This window comes from Hyperolius riggenbachi, chromosome 7 (assembly GCF_040937935.1).
Source record: "Hyperolius riggenbachi isolate aHypRig1 chromosome 7, aHypRig1.pri, whole genome shotgun sequence".
NCBI classification, from domain to species: domain Eukaryota; kingdom Metazoa; phylum Chordata; class Amphibia; order Anura; family Hyperoliidae; genus Hyperolius; species Hyperolius riggenbachi.
The window spans coordinates 317,677,276-317,691,507 of record NC_090652.1 but is presented as its reverse complement, the minus strand read 5'-3'; the positions used below and the strand labels follow the sequence as shown (position 1 = coordinate 317,691,507).

General features: G+C 48.7%; 1 protein-coding gene across 1 annotated transcript in view; it reads right to left on the bottom strand.

Annotated features, from left to right (window-relative positions):
• Positions 1–14,020, bottom strand: part of ITGB5 (integrin subunit beta 5) — a 115,264-nt gene extending 101,244 nt beyond the window's left edge. The window contains exons 1-4 of the mRNA XM_068246258.1: positions 13,923–14,020; positions 11,480–11,562; positions 3,751–3,955; positions 2,000–2,249 (exon numbers count right to left, since the gene is read on the bottom strand). Coding sequence (XP_068102359.1) covers positions 2,000–2,249; positions 3,751–3,955; positions 11,480–11,562; positions 13,923–13,971 — 587 coding nt within the window. The 5' untranslated portion in view covers positions 13,972–14,020. The remainder of the gene's footprint in view (positions 1–1,999; positions 2,250–3,750; positions 3,956–11,479; positions 11,563–13,922) is intronic.
• Between the last annotated feature and the right edge of the window lie 212 nt (positions 14,021–14,232).

Genomic DNA, 14,232 nt, shown 5'->3' with positions numbered 1-14,232 from the left:
TTCAAACCTCTTGGCATTCCTAACAAAATGGTATCAGCCTGAAAAAAAATATATTGAAAAATTCCACAGGTCTAGATGAAGCAATCGACAATCTACCGTACAGCAGTCAATCTTCTGAAAAACTGATCAGAAAAATCAGCCATAAAGTGGCCATTAACTGTACGATTTTTCACTAAATGCGATCTTTCGATGCGATTTGAATGATCGTAAGTAATCTGAAGTAATCTTTAAAGAGACACTGAAGCGACAAAAAAATATGATATAGTGAATTGGTTGTGTACTATGAATAATTACTAGAAGATTAGCAGCAAAGAAAATATTCTCATACTTTTATTTTCAGGGATATAGTGTTTTTTCTAACATTGCATCATTCTCTAATATGTGCAGATTACACAACACTCAGCATTCAAAATGAGTCTTTCAGAGCAGTCTGTGACGTAATGACCTCTCCTCTAGCAGAGGAAAAGTAAATAGTCCAGGAACAGTTGAGATAATAAAAGTCAGATAACAGCCCTCTCCACGAGAGCTTAATGGCTTTTTTGCATAGAGATAACAACTGGAGTTTCTTAACTCTTCCTGTACTGGAAACAATTAGACTGATGTATCTGATCTTAATGTTTTATTTCTTAGCTGTGCTACACATACAAATCATAATATCATCATTTTTTTTCGCTTCAGTGTCTCTTTAAATGCGATCATCTATTCCAACTTTTGGATCGCTTTTATCCTATAGAGCAATCGAACAAAGATTCATTCACCATCGATTGCCTTCATAAACAGCAAATTTTCTATACAATTTGATCGTAAAAAATCTCTTTGAAAGATCGCACTTGGTGAAAAAAATTGTACCGTTAAAGGGCGCCTTTATATCAATTAAAATGGGAAACTCATTCAGATTTCTCACTCAGATTACAGAAAAATAGAATGTTTTCTTTTACAGTCAATCATTTTTTTTTCTTGAATTGCAGTAAAATCAAATCTTTTAATTGTATCATGTGTGGCCACCTATACTATACATCATTATTTCTGTGAAAATGTGTGATTATGGCTTAAAGAGACTCTGTAACAAAAATTGCATCCTGTTTTTTATCATCCTACAAGTTCCAAAAGCTATTCTAATGTGTTCTGGCTTACTGCAGCACGTTCTACTATCACAGTCTCTGTAATAAATCAATGTATCTTTCCCCTGTCAGACTTGTCGGCCTGTGTCTGGAAGGCTGCCAAGTTCTTCAGTGTTGTGGTTCTGTGATGCATCCCCCCCCTCCAGGCCCCTCTCTGCACACTGCTGTGTGTTATTTAGATTAGTGCAGCTTCTCTCTGCTCTATTATTTTTTACAAGCTGGATAAATCCTCCTCTGAGCTGGCTGGGCTTTCACATACTGAAGAATTACATACAGTCAGAGCTGTCTGCACTCTGCAGGAAGAAACAGCCTGACACTTCAGTGGAAGATAGCTGCAGGGGGAAAGAAACACACAAATGATCACTTGAGATTCAAAAGGAAGGGTGTATACAGCCTGCTTGTTTATGGATGTATTTTCTATATGTGGACATACTGTACATCAATCTACTTCCTGTTTTGGTGGCCATTTTGTTTGTTTACAAACAAACTTTTTAAAACTGTTTTTAACCACTTTTAATGCGGCGAGGAGCGGCGAAATTGTGTCAGAGGGTAATAGGAGATGTCCCCTAACGCACTGGTATGTTTACTTTTGTGCGATTTTAACAATACAGATTCTCTTTAAGCCTGGTACACACATCCAATTTTGATTGACCAAGTTTACCACCCCCTGTACAGTAGTATGAGGGCTTCCCTGCAGAGTCTGCTTATAGTATTCACAATCTGCTGGACCTCATACCACACGGAGGTGATTGGCAATCAAAATTGAAAGTGTGTATGCTCCCTTAGTTTGGCTCTAGCTCACCCATCTCCGCTGTACAGTGACATGCGTGTTGTGGGCGGAGCAGAGACCCCTGCACATACATGTGGCGTGTACTCACCCGGTGCAGGGGTTGTTCTGATATTTGGGGGCCGTGTAGGAAAACGGTGAGATGTTCTTATCCACGAAGGTGCCAAACCCCAGCCGGAAATTGCTGGTAAGTTTCGCCATCTCGTCGGCCAGCCACGTTCCCAGATTCCGGATGTTTTCCAGATCATCCTTCATGGACAGCGACAGATCCATCAGGTAGTAGAGATCCACGGGATAGTCCTCCACCTGCCGCACCTGCATCTTAAAGGAGGCTGCCGCACCTGCGGAGAGGACAGAAGCTGTGAGAAAGGGGTCCCTGACAGTGCGGGGGAGGGCTGGCTTCAGTAATCACTACAAATCCCTTCTACGCGTACACAGGATTACCCCGAGTCCTCCGACTCCTCCCACACCTGTACAGGCGGAGCAATCCTCCAACTTTACCCACACCCAGCACAGGTGGAGCAATCCTCCGACTCCACCCACACCCAGCGCAGGTGGAGCAATTCTCCGACTCCGCCCACACAGGAGAAGCAATCCACCGAATCCACCCACACCCCGCGCAAGCACAACAATCCTCCAACTCCACCCACACAGGTAGAGCAACCCCCCTACTCCACCCACAATCCGCGCAGGCAGAGCAATCCTCTGACTCCACCCACACCCTGCACAGGCGGAGCAATCAGTGTTGAGATTTCCCGGCTTTTGTGGAGGAAGGGAAGACGTCCTCCCAGCGGGACACAGACAGCAATATACTGTATATGGCATTTTACCAGAAGGTAGGAACTCCGAACCTCTGTCAGGTTTCTGCACGTATATGTATATATATATATATATATATATATATATATATATATATATATATATATATATATATATATATATATATATATATATATATATATATATATATATATATATATATATATATATATATATATATATATATATATATATATATATCTTCTTCCAGCCCCCTCAGCCCCTCACCGTCCTCCCAGGCCGCCAGGATCCTCCGCTAGGTGGCCGGTGATTCAGCCAGTCCCGGGGGAACTGCGCATGTGTCCTCCCCCGCTCCTGGCAGCGGAACCGCAACAGGGGAACGTGCAGCTGGACTGAAGATTTACCGGGCCGCCTAGCGTAGAATCCAGGCCCGGGAGCACGGCAAGGGAGCAATCAGCCTGTGGGGGCTGGAGGAAGCCCCAGGTATGTATCATTTAGTGTAGTAGTAAGAGGTGTTTGGAGACTGTCATATTTATTTCCTTTTAAACAACACCAGTTGCCTGGCAGTCCTGCTGGTCTATTTGGCTGCAGTAGTGTCTGATTCACACCAGAAACAAGCATGCAGCTAATTTTTTCAGATCTGCTGCATGCTTGTTTAGGGGCTATAGCTAAACTATTAGAGGCAGAGGATCAGCAGGGCTGCCAGGCAGCTGGTATTGCTTAAAAGGAAATAAATATGGCAGCCTCCATATACCTCTCACTACAGTTGACTTTTAATCTCAGGTACACTTTAAAATGATTATAACCAAGAGCAAAAAAATAAATAAATAAAAAAGTAATTTAAAAAAAAAAAAAAAAAAAAAAAAAAAAAAAAAAATCGAGCTGCAATTGCTGATATAGACAGGGAGGGACACCACAATAATTCCTTTAACCTTTCCTGGAATTTGCATTAAACATTGCTACCACTGTGATTTGGCTATATGCTGGCCTCTTTTATTTACACTAAATTCTATTTGTGGCCTGGGTGTCACATGACCAGCTGTGTCACATGATCAGTCTAACCTGGCCGCAGGGAGAGGGAGACGCTCTGTGGGGTGACCTGGATGATGTCAGACTGGGCGGAGTCAGAGCCTTTGCTGCTGAGGGGCACTTTCTTTGTCACGCTGACGCTGCTCTTCGGCCCCTCAATGTGTTTCGCCGTGCAGCCCTTCCTCAGGAGGTTCTCCAGGAGATCGCAGCGTGACATCGTCCGGGGACCACCAAACCTCTGGCAGGACAGACAAGAGAGACACATCAGGAGAATGTGCATCACACCGACATCAGACAGGCAGAAATATGGCGTTCCCCAGCCGTCGGAAATAGGTCATCCCCCAACCTCCCCCCTCAGCATCAGACAGGCAGAAATATATCCCCCCGACCGACAGAAACATGTCCCCCGACCGAAAGAAATATGTCCCGACCCCCCCCCTGACAGAAATAGGTCGTCCCCCAACCCCCCCCCCCCCCCCCTCATCGTCAGACAGGCAGAAATATATCCCCTTCCCCCGATACAATACACACCCCAAGGACTTACAACCCACTCTGTGCAATCTCATCTAAGTGTGATGTGTACGGCCTAAACATATTCACATAGTACTGACAAAACATCTGTGCACGCTACAGAGTGTTACAGTATTATACTGATTATACATATATCACTTTCCAAAGAATAAATCATCTGATCATCTCAAAAGAGCTAACAATCTAATCCTACCATATCATTATTATTATGTATTTATATGGCACTGACATCTTCTGCAGCACATTACAGAGTACATAGTCATGTCACTGACTGTCCTCAGAGGGGCTCACACTCTAATCCTACCATAGTCATACTCTAATGCCCTACCATATTATTATTATGTATTTATATAGCACTGACATCTCCTGCAGCACATTACAGAGTACATAGTCATGTCACTGATTGTCCTCAGAGGAGCTCACACTCTAATCCTACCATAGTCATAGTCTAATGTCCTACCATATTATTATTATGTATTTATATAGCACTGAAATCTTCTGCAGCACTTTACAAAGAACATAGTCATGTCACTGACTGTCCTCAGAGGAGCTCACAACAATCCCCACCATAGTCATAATAAATGTCCTACCTCATTATTATTATGTATTTATATAGCACTAACATCTTCTGCAGCACTTTACAGAGTACATAGTCATGTCACTGACTGTCCTCAGAGTATGACCGTGGTAGGATTAGATTGTCTGCTCCTCTGAGGACAGTCAGTGACATAACTATGTAACTGACTGTATAGAACTATAAAAATAATAGTGTGTGGCTGTGGTGAGAACATTAGAGTGTAAGCTCCTCTGGTGCAGAGACGGGTGGGAATGGATCAGTGATCTCTGTACAGCGCTGTGGAATATGTCAGAGCTATATAAATGTATAATAATAATAATAGTGTGTGGCTGTGGTGAGGTCCTTAGAGTGTAAGCTCCTCTGGTGCAGAGACTGATGGGAATGGATCAGCCAGGCACAGTAATGCAGTAAGAGTGGTGGGGAGATGCCTGGGACCATCTTATGGTTAGTGTCGCGGTCTGTCGCAGTGCGGATGGGAAGAGGGGGGAGAGCTGACAGGAAGCGGTGCAGTGACGTTCCTCTGCTGGAGATGGAGATGTATAGGAAGGTCAGTCACCCCGACATACAGACCGTCTGCGGCGCAGGAAATGCGAGGACCACGACACAGGGGACATTGTATGACAAAGTGATGTCACTAGCCGCAGCACAACAGGAACATTCAGGTATCACCAAGTCAGATCCGCAGAAATCAGAGGGGGAACCGAGCTAAATTTAGATTTAACAAAGCAGTTATTACTAAACAGCTCTCAGAGGTGTCGGATCCCCCTTCCTGCCTGACGCAGACCTCTCATCAGATGTTCTCAATACGCTGCACTGTGCTCAGATCAGGAGACATTCACTGTATAACGGACTGGCAGAGCTGCAGGCTGCGATTCTGTCACACAATCCTGTCTGAGCCCTCTCACCTAGTGATGTGCAGAAAACAAAGCCCCACCCACCCAGCCAGCCTGCCTCCTCCCATTTCTACAACACTGCTTCTGGTCTCGTGACCAAATCTTAAATGAGGATTTTTAACTTGAAGCACAACTGAACTGAAAGGGATATGAAGGCTGCCATATTTATTTCCTTTTAGGCAATACCAGTTACCTGGCTGTCCTGCCTCTAATAATTTTAGCCATAGCCCCTGAACAAGCATGCAGCAGATCAGGTGTTTCTGACATTATTGTCAGATCTGACAAGATTAGTTGCATGCTTGTTTCTGGCGTTATTTAGACACTACTGCAGCAGGGCTGCCAGGCAACTGGTATTAATTAACAGGAAATAAATATGGCAGCCTCCATATTCTCACTTCAGTTCTCCTGTATGCTAGGAATACACAATGAGATTTACTGTCAGATTATTTCCGACTCGTCTGATTTGATTTCCGATCGACTTTTCATTCACTTCTGTGGAAAATCGATCGGAAATCAGATGTCTGTTGGAAATAATCAATCTGACAGTAAGTCTCATTGTGTATTCCTAGCATTACACAGCCTCCGTAGGTACATTAAAAGAAAAATACCGCCCACATCGATTATCCTTGGCAGACCCTGGGCACCATTCTCACCACATGTAAAGTGCAGATACAATGCAAGGAGAGGGTAATACATAAACAGCTGCACTACAAGAGCCAGCAGCACTGCAGCCAATAACATCAGTGTAATGTAATCTACATGATAAAGATACATGTAAATTCACTAACATCAGCCATCATAATAAGACATGATACAAGACAGCAGCAGTGAATAAATACAGACATATAACCAGCACAAAACACAAACAGAAAGCAGCAACAACCATACTATAATATACACATGTGCCCCCTACACTTCTGCCTGGCCCTAGGAACACTCCCTACATGCCACGTACGTATCCTGACAATTCCCGCTAACCTCCATACACATGCCCCTGACCACCGGTGTTCAAAACAAAGGAGGCACAACAAGTTGACCGAGAATAGTCAAGGAAAAAATAAAAGTACCCCATCAATGGTAAAAGACAGAAATGATGGTCCACGTAGACTGATCTCTCCTGACAGTTGGATGATAAGCGCTTTAGTTTGCATTGAACGATAACAAACAATTGGTCCATTCAAAGTACTCAGCTGTGGCCAGATACGCATTTCAGCTGACTATCCGACCAGCAGACAGTCCTTGGGCCTGATTCAAAAAGCGGTGCAAACTGTTTGCACGCCAGTGAAAAGCCCTTTATCACGCCTAAACTCAGTTTAGGCATGATAAAAAGTAACTCGCGCAAGGTTTTGCGCACGCAATCGTGCAGCGCGGTGCCCATTAAGCCCTATGGGCGTTGCGCGCGCAAAACTTTGTGCGCGATTAGCAGCACAAAGCGGTGCTAACTCAGCTGGTGCAAAGGTTAGCACGCCTAAAAGTTTTCACTGGGTTAGCACCGCTTTGTGAATCAGGCCCCTTCGCTGTCCCTGAACTGGATTTTATTACAAATTGCCCTCAAGCTCTCAGGTTAGGAAAACACACATCCTCCACCCCTCACCCTGAGCGCTGGAGTGCCACAGGGCTGTGTACTAAGTCCTCTCCACACTGAGCACTGGCGTGCCACAAGGCTGTGTACTAAGCCCTCTCCACACTGAGCACTGGCGTGCCACAAGGCTGTGTACTAAGCCCTCTCCACACTGAGCACTGGCGTGCCACAAGGCTGTGTACTAAGCCCTCTCCACACTGAGCACTGGCGTGCCACAAGGCTGTGTACTAAGCCCTCTCCACACTGAGCACTGGCGTGCCACAAGGCTGTGTACTAAGCCCTCTCCACACTGAGCACTGGCGTGCCACAAGGCTGTGTACTAAGTCCTCTCCCCACTGAGCACTGGCGTGCCACAGGGCTGTGTACTAAGCCCTCTCCACACTGAGCACTGGCGTGCCACAAGGCTGTGTACTAAGCCCTCTCCACACTGAGCACTGGCGTGCCACAAGCCTGTGTACTAAGCCCTCTCCACACTGAGCACTGGCGTGCCACAAGGCTGTGTACTAAGCCCTCTCCACACTGAGCACTGGCGTGCCACAAGGCTGTGTACTAAGCCCTCTCCACACTGAGCACTGGCGTGCCACAAGCCTGTGTACTAAGCCCTCTCCACACTGAGCACTGGCGTGCCACAAGGCTGTGTACTAAGCCCTCTCCACACTGAGCACTGGCGTGCCACAAGGCTGTGTACTAAGCCCTCTCCACACTGAGCACTGGCGTGCCACAAGGCTGTTTACTAAGCCCTCTCCACACTGAGCACTGGCGTGCCACAAGGCTGTGTACTAAGCCCTCTCCACACTGAGCACTGGCGTGCCACAAGGCTGTGTACGACGCTCCCTCCTCTACGCAGTTTTCACCCATGACTGCCAGCCTATTTATAACTCAAACAGATGGTACGACTGTCATTGGACTTATATCAGACAATGAGGATGCTGCATACAGAGAAGTTAGGAACCTGACTGCATGATGTGACGTTAATAATCTGTTAGTGATCGAGTCTCCAGTACATGTAACAACATGATTAAAGAGGAACTCCAGTGAAAATAATGTATTAAAAAAAGTGCTTCATTTTTACAGTAATTATGTATAAATGATTTAGTCAGTGTTTGCTCATTGTAAAATCTTTCCTCTCCCCGATTTACATTCTGACATTTATCACATGGTGACATTTTTACTCGTGACAGGTGATGTCACTGGAAGTAGCTGCTGCTTGCTTTTTTGGAAGTTGGAATTTCCCACAATGTAACGAGGTTCACAGACAGGAAACTGCCAGGAGTACCATGGTCCTCAGTTTCCTGTGGGAGGGGTTTCACCACAATATCAGCCATACAGTGTCCCCTGATGAAAAGTAAAACATTTCTCATGTAAAAGGGCGTATCAGCTACTGATTGGGATGAAGTTCAATTCTTGGTCACGGCTCCTCTTTAACATTTATAGAACATATTTCTATAACAGGACTCAGAGTGCATAGATCAATACATAGGTGTGGGGTGGAATGTGTTATGTGTCCATAAATGCAGACGTAACAGGTGGCTTTTTCAGTTTGGACTTTAATGCCTCCAGGTTTGGAGCTGTCTTGATTGGGTGTGGTAAGCAATTTCCAAAGGCTAGGGGGAGCATGACAGAAGGCTCTGGCTTTAAAGGCTTTGAAGTTGACTCTGCAGGTGACCAAGTTATGAGATCCTGTTGATCTGAGGTTGTGGGGGTGTGAGCTGAAACAAATCCTTCAGCTATCGGAGGCCTAGGTCCTGTAGGGGTTTGAATGTTAGTAAGTCAATCTGGAAGAGGAAACTCAGTTTTATGGGTGGAGTGTGCAACAGATCGGTGTTATGTGGCAATGGCGGGTTTGGTTTGTTACAGTGAACCCAAGGTGAGAGGTATATGGAGGCTGCAATATTTATTGCCTTGTAAACAATAACAGTTGCCTGGCAGCCCTGCAGATCTATTTGGCTGCAGTAGCGTCTGAATCACACACCTGAAACAAGCATGCAGCTAATCTTGTCACATCTGACAGCAATATCAGAAACACCTGATATGCTGCATGCTTGTTCAGGGGTTATGGCTAAATGTATTAGAGGCACAGGATCAGCAGGACTGCCGGGCAACTGGTAATGTTTAAAAGGAAGTAAATATGGCAGCCCCCGTATCTCTCTCCCCTCGGGTTCACAGCCTTGCGGAGGCCTCTGTACTAGCTGCAGGCGGTGCAGTTCAGGGGCCCCTGTACAGATCTTGGTGGGGGTCTCTGCTGTGGCGTGCAGCAGGAAGCTGGCCGGGGGGCGATCAGGGGGGGTTGCACTGCATGCAGCCAGAGTCCCTTTCTCGGTCTAAAGGGTCCGTTTCTTTTCAGATGTCAGCTTAAAAGCTTTACACTTCAGTAAATCCATTTTCCAGCCACCTCTTCTGCTGAATACAGGGAATATGCTGTACACAAGTCTCTATAAGGACACAGGAGGACCTGATGCGATTGGCTTTCTGCATCTCCCAGCACTACACTTAGGATGTCGCATTAGTCATCTGAGCGTGATGTGTATGTTTATGTACAGCAGGGACGGCCCGCCTCCACATTAACCCATTACTGCTTCTGTGCTGCAAACTCCATAAAACTCAACCCAAGAATTCCACTATAAACGTTTTGTGATCAGATTCCGATCGCTTGCGGATTACAAAACGCTAGTACAGGAAAACGCATAGAATCCGCGGCGAAGATTTCCATTAGTGCGATGCGTTTCCAATGCCATATTTTCCAGATCTCAATCGCCTTCCTGCTGCGTTTTTTATGTGCTTGAGCCCCTGTACTTTGTGTGTGTGTGTGTGTGTGTGTGTGTGTGTGTGTGTGTGTGTACAGCGCGCGCGTGTGTGTGTGTGTGTGTGTGTGTGTGTGTGTGTGTGTGTGTGTGTGTGTGTTAAAAATTGCACTGATATGCGATTTTTCCACAATTTGACAATTTCCAAGCTCATTTTTTCCTCCCGGCACAAATCACAAACGCACCACAATCACGCCCACACACCCGACAGATTACGGAGGAATCGTGGAAGTGTAAAACAGAAAGAAACGACATTGCATCACGGCACGATTGCGTTTCTTAGTGGAAAAGGGGTCTGAGAGGCAGGGAGTGCTCTGGGTTTTTTTGGGGTTTTTTGGTGCGTGTTTTCTGCACAGGAAAACAAATTTAAATCACCACGGTGCTGCCATGGGGTGATATGCATAGTGCTGCCCCCAGGCTGCTGGGTAGGAGATACATCTCTGGGATTCTCGTCAGTTCGCACATTTGCGCCGCGCTCCCGTTGCACACACTGCCTGCGTCGCCCATAGACTTGCATTATTTGTGCGGCAGGCACTGATCATGCAGTATTGCGCTGCAGACTTTGCGTTGGCTTTGTGGTGATTTAGATACTTCCGGTGTGTTGTGTGAACAGTGCAGGTCTCCGTAGCCCTCGCGGCGGGGGAAGGGTTACGCGGTGTGACGCAGTGTGCCAGGGGCCGTATTCCTCGCAGTCCTCACACAGAAATGATGATTCGCAGAGTCTCGTTTCTGTTGTGTCAGGAGAAGAAACGGCTGTGATCAGACTGCCTGCAGGATGACAGTGACATAATGTGACATAACGACAAGAGCTGTAATCTCTCAGTGACAGTCGGGTGTCAGTACACAAGACATGTGTGCACAGCGAGGCCATCTGTCCGGCACACGGAACGGGGAGATTTATGGATGTACAGAGCACATAGAGCCCAGCATCACCTGCAACTACAGAACAGCGGACAGCGTGCCGGGCTGTGTGTCTGTCTGCAGAATGTCTGTACCGGTGTGCGTCTGCAGAACATCTGCACAGGTGGAATTGTGTGTCTGCAGAACGTCTGCACAGGTGGGATTGTGTGTCTGCAGAACGTCTACACAGGTGGGATTGTGTGTCTGTGTATGTCTGCAGAACATCTGCACAGGTGGAATTGTGTGTCTGCAGAACATCTACACAGGTGGGATTGTGTGTCTGCAGAATGTCTGCACAGGTGGGATTGTGTGTCTGCAGAACGTCTGCACAGGTGGGATTGTGCATCTGTGTGTCTGCAAAACGTCTGCACAGGTGGGATTGTGTGTCTGTGTGTGTGTCTGCAGAATCTCTGCACAGGTGTGAGAGAGAGTGTGAGAGAGAGAGAGAGTGTGTGAGTGTGGAACTGGTGTCACTTACCTCCTGGGAGCACCAGGCACACTGAGGGTGGAGGAGCAGGCAGTCCTGGCATGATGTGACGGCCACAGAGCAGATGTTGGCACCTGTGTGACAGAGGTTAGATATGGGTTAGAAGAGTTATGGGGGGATAACTTCATGCAGCTTCTAACAATGCCGGATTACACTGCCAGAGCTGGGGTCACCCCATGTGCTGCACCCTCCTCCTCATCGCTGCAAGTCACAGGATGTTTACTAAACCCCGCTTCCCGTGTATACACAGAGGGTCACCAGAGGCATAAGACCCCCCCATCCACACTCTGCACCCCGAATATCAGACCTCCCAACCCCCTGAATATGAGACCCCCCCCCCCAAGACTCTGTACCCCTAATTTGGGAACCCCAAAACACGAGTCCCTCCCAACACTGTGTACAGACATGAGACCCCCCCTCCTCCCAACACTCTGTACCCCAAGCATGAGTCCCCAAGCACTCTGTACTCCAAGCATGAGACCTCCCAAGTACTCTGTACCCCAAACATGAGTCCCCCAGCACTCTGTACCCCAAGCATGAGTGCCCCGGCACTCTGTACCCCAAGCATGAGTGCCCCGGCACTCTGTACCCCAAGCATGAGTGCCCCGGCACTCTGTACCCCAAGCATGAGTCCCCCGGCACTCTGTACCCCAAGCATGAGTCCCCCGGCACTCTGTACCCCAAGCATGAGTCCCCCGGCACTCTGTACCCCAAGCATGAGTCCCCCGGCACTCTGTACCCCAAACATGAGTCCCCCGGCACTCTGTACCCCAAGCATAAGACCTCCCAACACTCTGTACCCCAAACATGACCCTCCCAACACTCTGTACCCCAAGCATGAGACCTCCCAACACTCTGTACCCCAAGCATGAGTCCCCAAGCACTCTGTACCCCAAGCATGAGACCTCCCAAGTACTCTGTACCCCAAACATGAGTCCCCCAGCACTCTGTACCCCAAGCATGACTCCCCCGGCACTCTGTACCCCAAGCATGAGTGCCCCGGCACTCTGTACCCCAAGCATGAGTGCCCCAGCACTCTGTACCCCAAGCATGAGTGCCCCAGCACTCTGTACCCCAAGCATGAGTGCCCCAGCACTCTGTACCCCAAGCATGAGTCCCCCGGCACTCTGTACCCCAAGCATGAGTCCCCCGGCACTCTGTACCCCAAGCATGAGTCCCCCGGCACTCTGTACCCCAAGCATGAGTCCCCCGGCACTCTGTACCCCAAACATGAGTCCCCCGGGACTCTGTACCCCAAACATGAGTCCCCCAGCACTCTGTACCCCAAACATGAGTCCCCCAGCACTCTGTACCCCAAACATGAGTCCCCCAGCACTCTGTACCCCAAACATGAGTCCCCCGGCACTCTGTACCCCAAGCATGAGTCCCCCGGCACTCTGTACCCCAAGCATGAGTCCCCCAGCACTCTGTACCCCAAACATGAGTCCCCCGGCACTCTGTACCCCAAACATGAGTCCCCCGGCACTCTGTACCCCAAGCATGAGTCCCCCGGCACTCTGTACCCCAAACATGAGTCCCCCGGCACTCTGTACCCCAAGCATGAGTCCCCCGGCACTCTGTACCCCAAACATGAGTCCCCCGGCACTCTGTACCCCAAACATGAGACCTCCCAGCACTCTGTACCCCAAACATGAGGACCTCCCAGCACTCTGTACCCCAAACATGAGACCTCCCAGCACTCTGTACCCCAAACATGAGCCCCCCAGCACTCTGTACCCCAAACATGAGCCCTCCCAGCACTCTGTACCCCAAACATTATTCCCCCAGGGCCCAGCACTCTGTACCCCAAACATGAGCCCTCCCAGCACTCTGTACCCCAAACATGAGTCCCCCAGCACTCTGTACCCCAAACATGAGTCCCCCAGCACTCTGTACCCCAAACATGAGTCCCTCAGCACTCTGTACCCCAAACATGAGTCCCTCAGCACTCTGTACCCCAAACATGAGTCCCCCGGCACTCTGTACCCCAAACATGAGACCTCCCAGCACTCTGTACCCCAAACATGAGTCCCCCAGCACTCTGTACCCCAAACATGAGTCCCCCAGCACTCTGTACCCCAAACATGAGTCCCCCAGCACTCTGTACCCCAAACATGAGTCCCCCAGCACTCTGTACCCCAAACATGAGTCCCCCAGCACTCTGTACCCCAAACATGAGTCCCCCAGCACTCTGTACCCCAAACATGAGTCCCCCAGCACTCTGTACCCCAAACATGAGCCCCCCAGCACTCTGTACCCCAAACATGAGCCCCCCAGCACTCTGTACCCCAAACATGAGTCCCCCAGCACTCTGTACCCCGACATCAGAGCCCTCCCCATACAGTACATGTAACCATACACACGGGGACTCATCCTGCAGCTGACACAATGTATTTCTGTAGCCCCGCCCCCCGGAGGACACAGCGGACAGTACCGGCGCGGAACAGGACGGCGCTGATCAGCAGCACGATCTCCGCTCTCATCTTTCCCCGATCTGTCCCCACCGAGAGGCCATCACTGTGCCCGGCCCCGCCCCTGACCCCGCCTATCTGCTTAACCCGCCCTTCCAAGCCGAGACTGCCCCTGACCCCGCCTACCTGCTTAACCCGCCCTTGCAAGCCGAAAGACTGTCTATGCCCGTCCCCGCCCCTGACCCCGCCTACCTGCTTATCCCGCCCTTGCAAGCCGAGAGATTGTCTATGCCCGGCCCCGCCTCTGACCCCGCCTACTCGCTAATCCCTCCC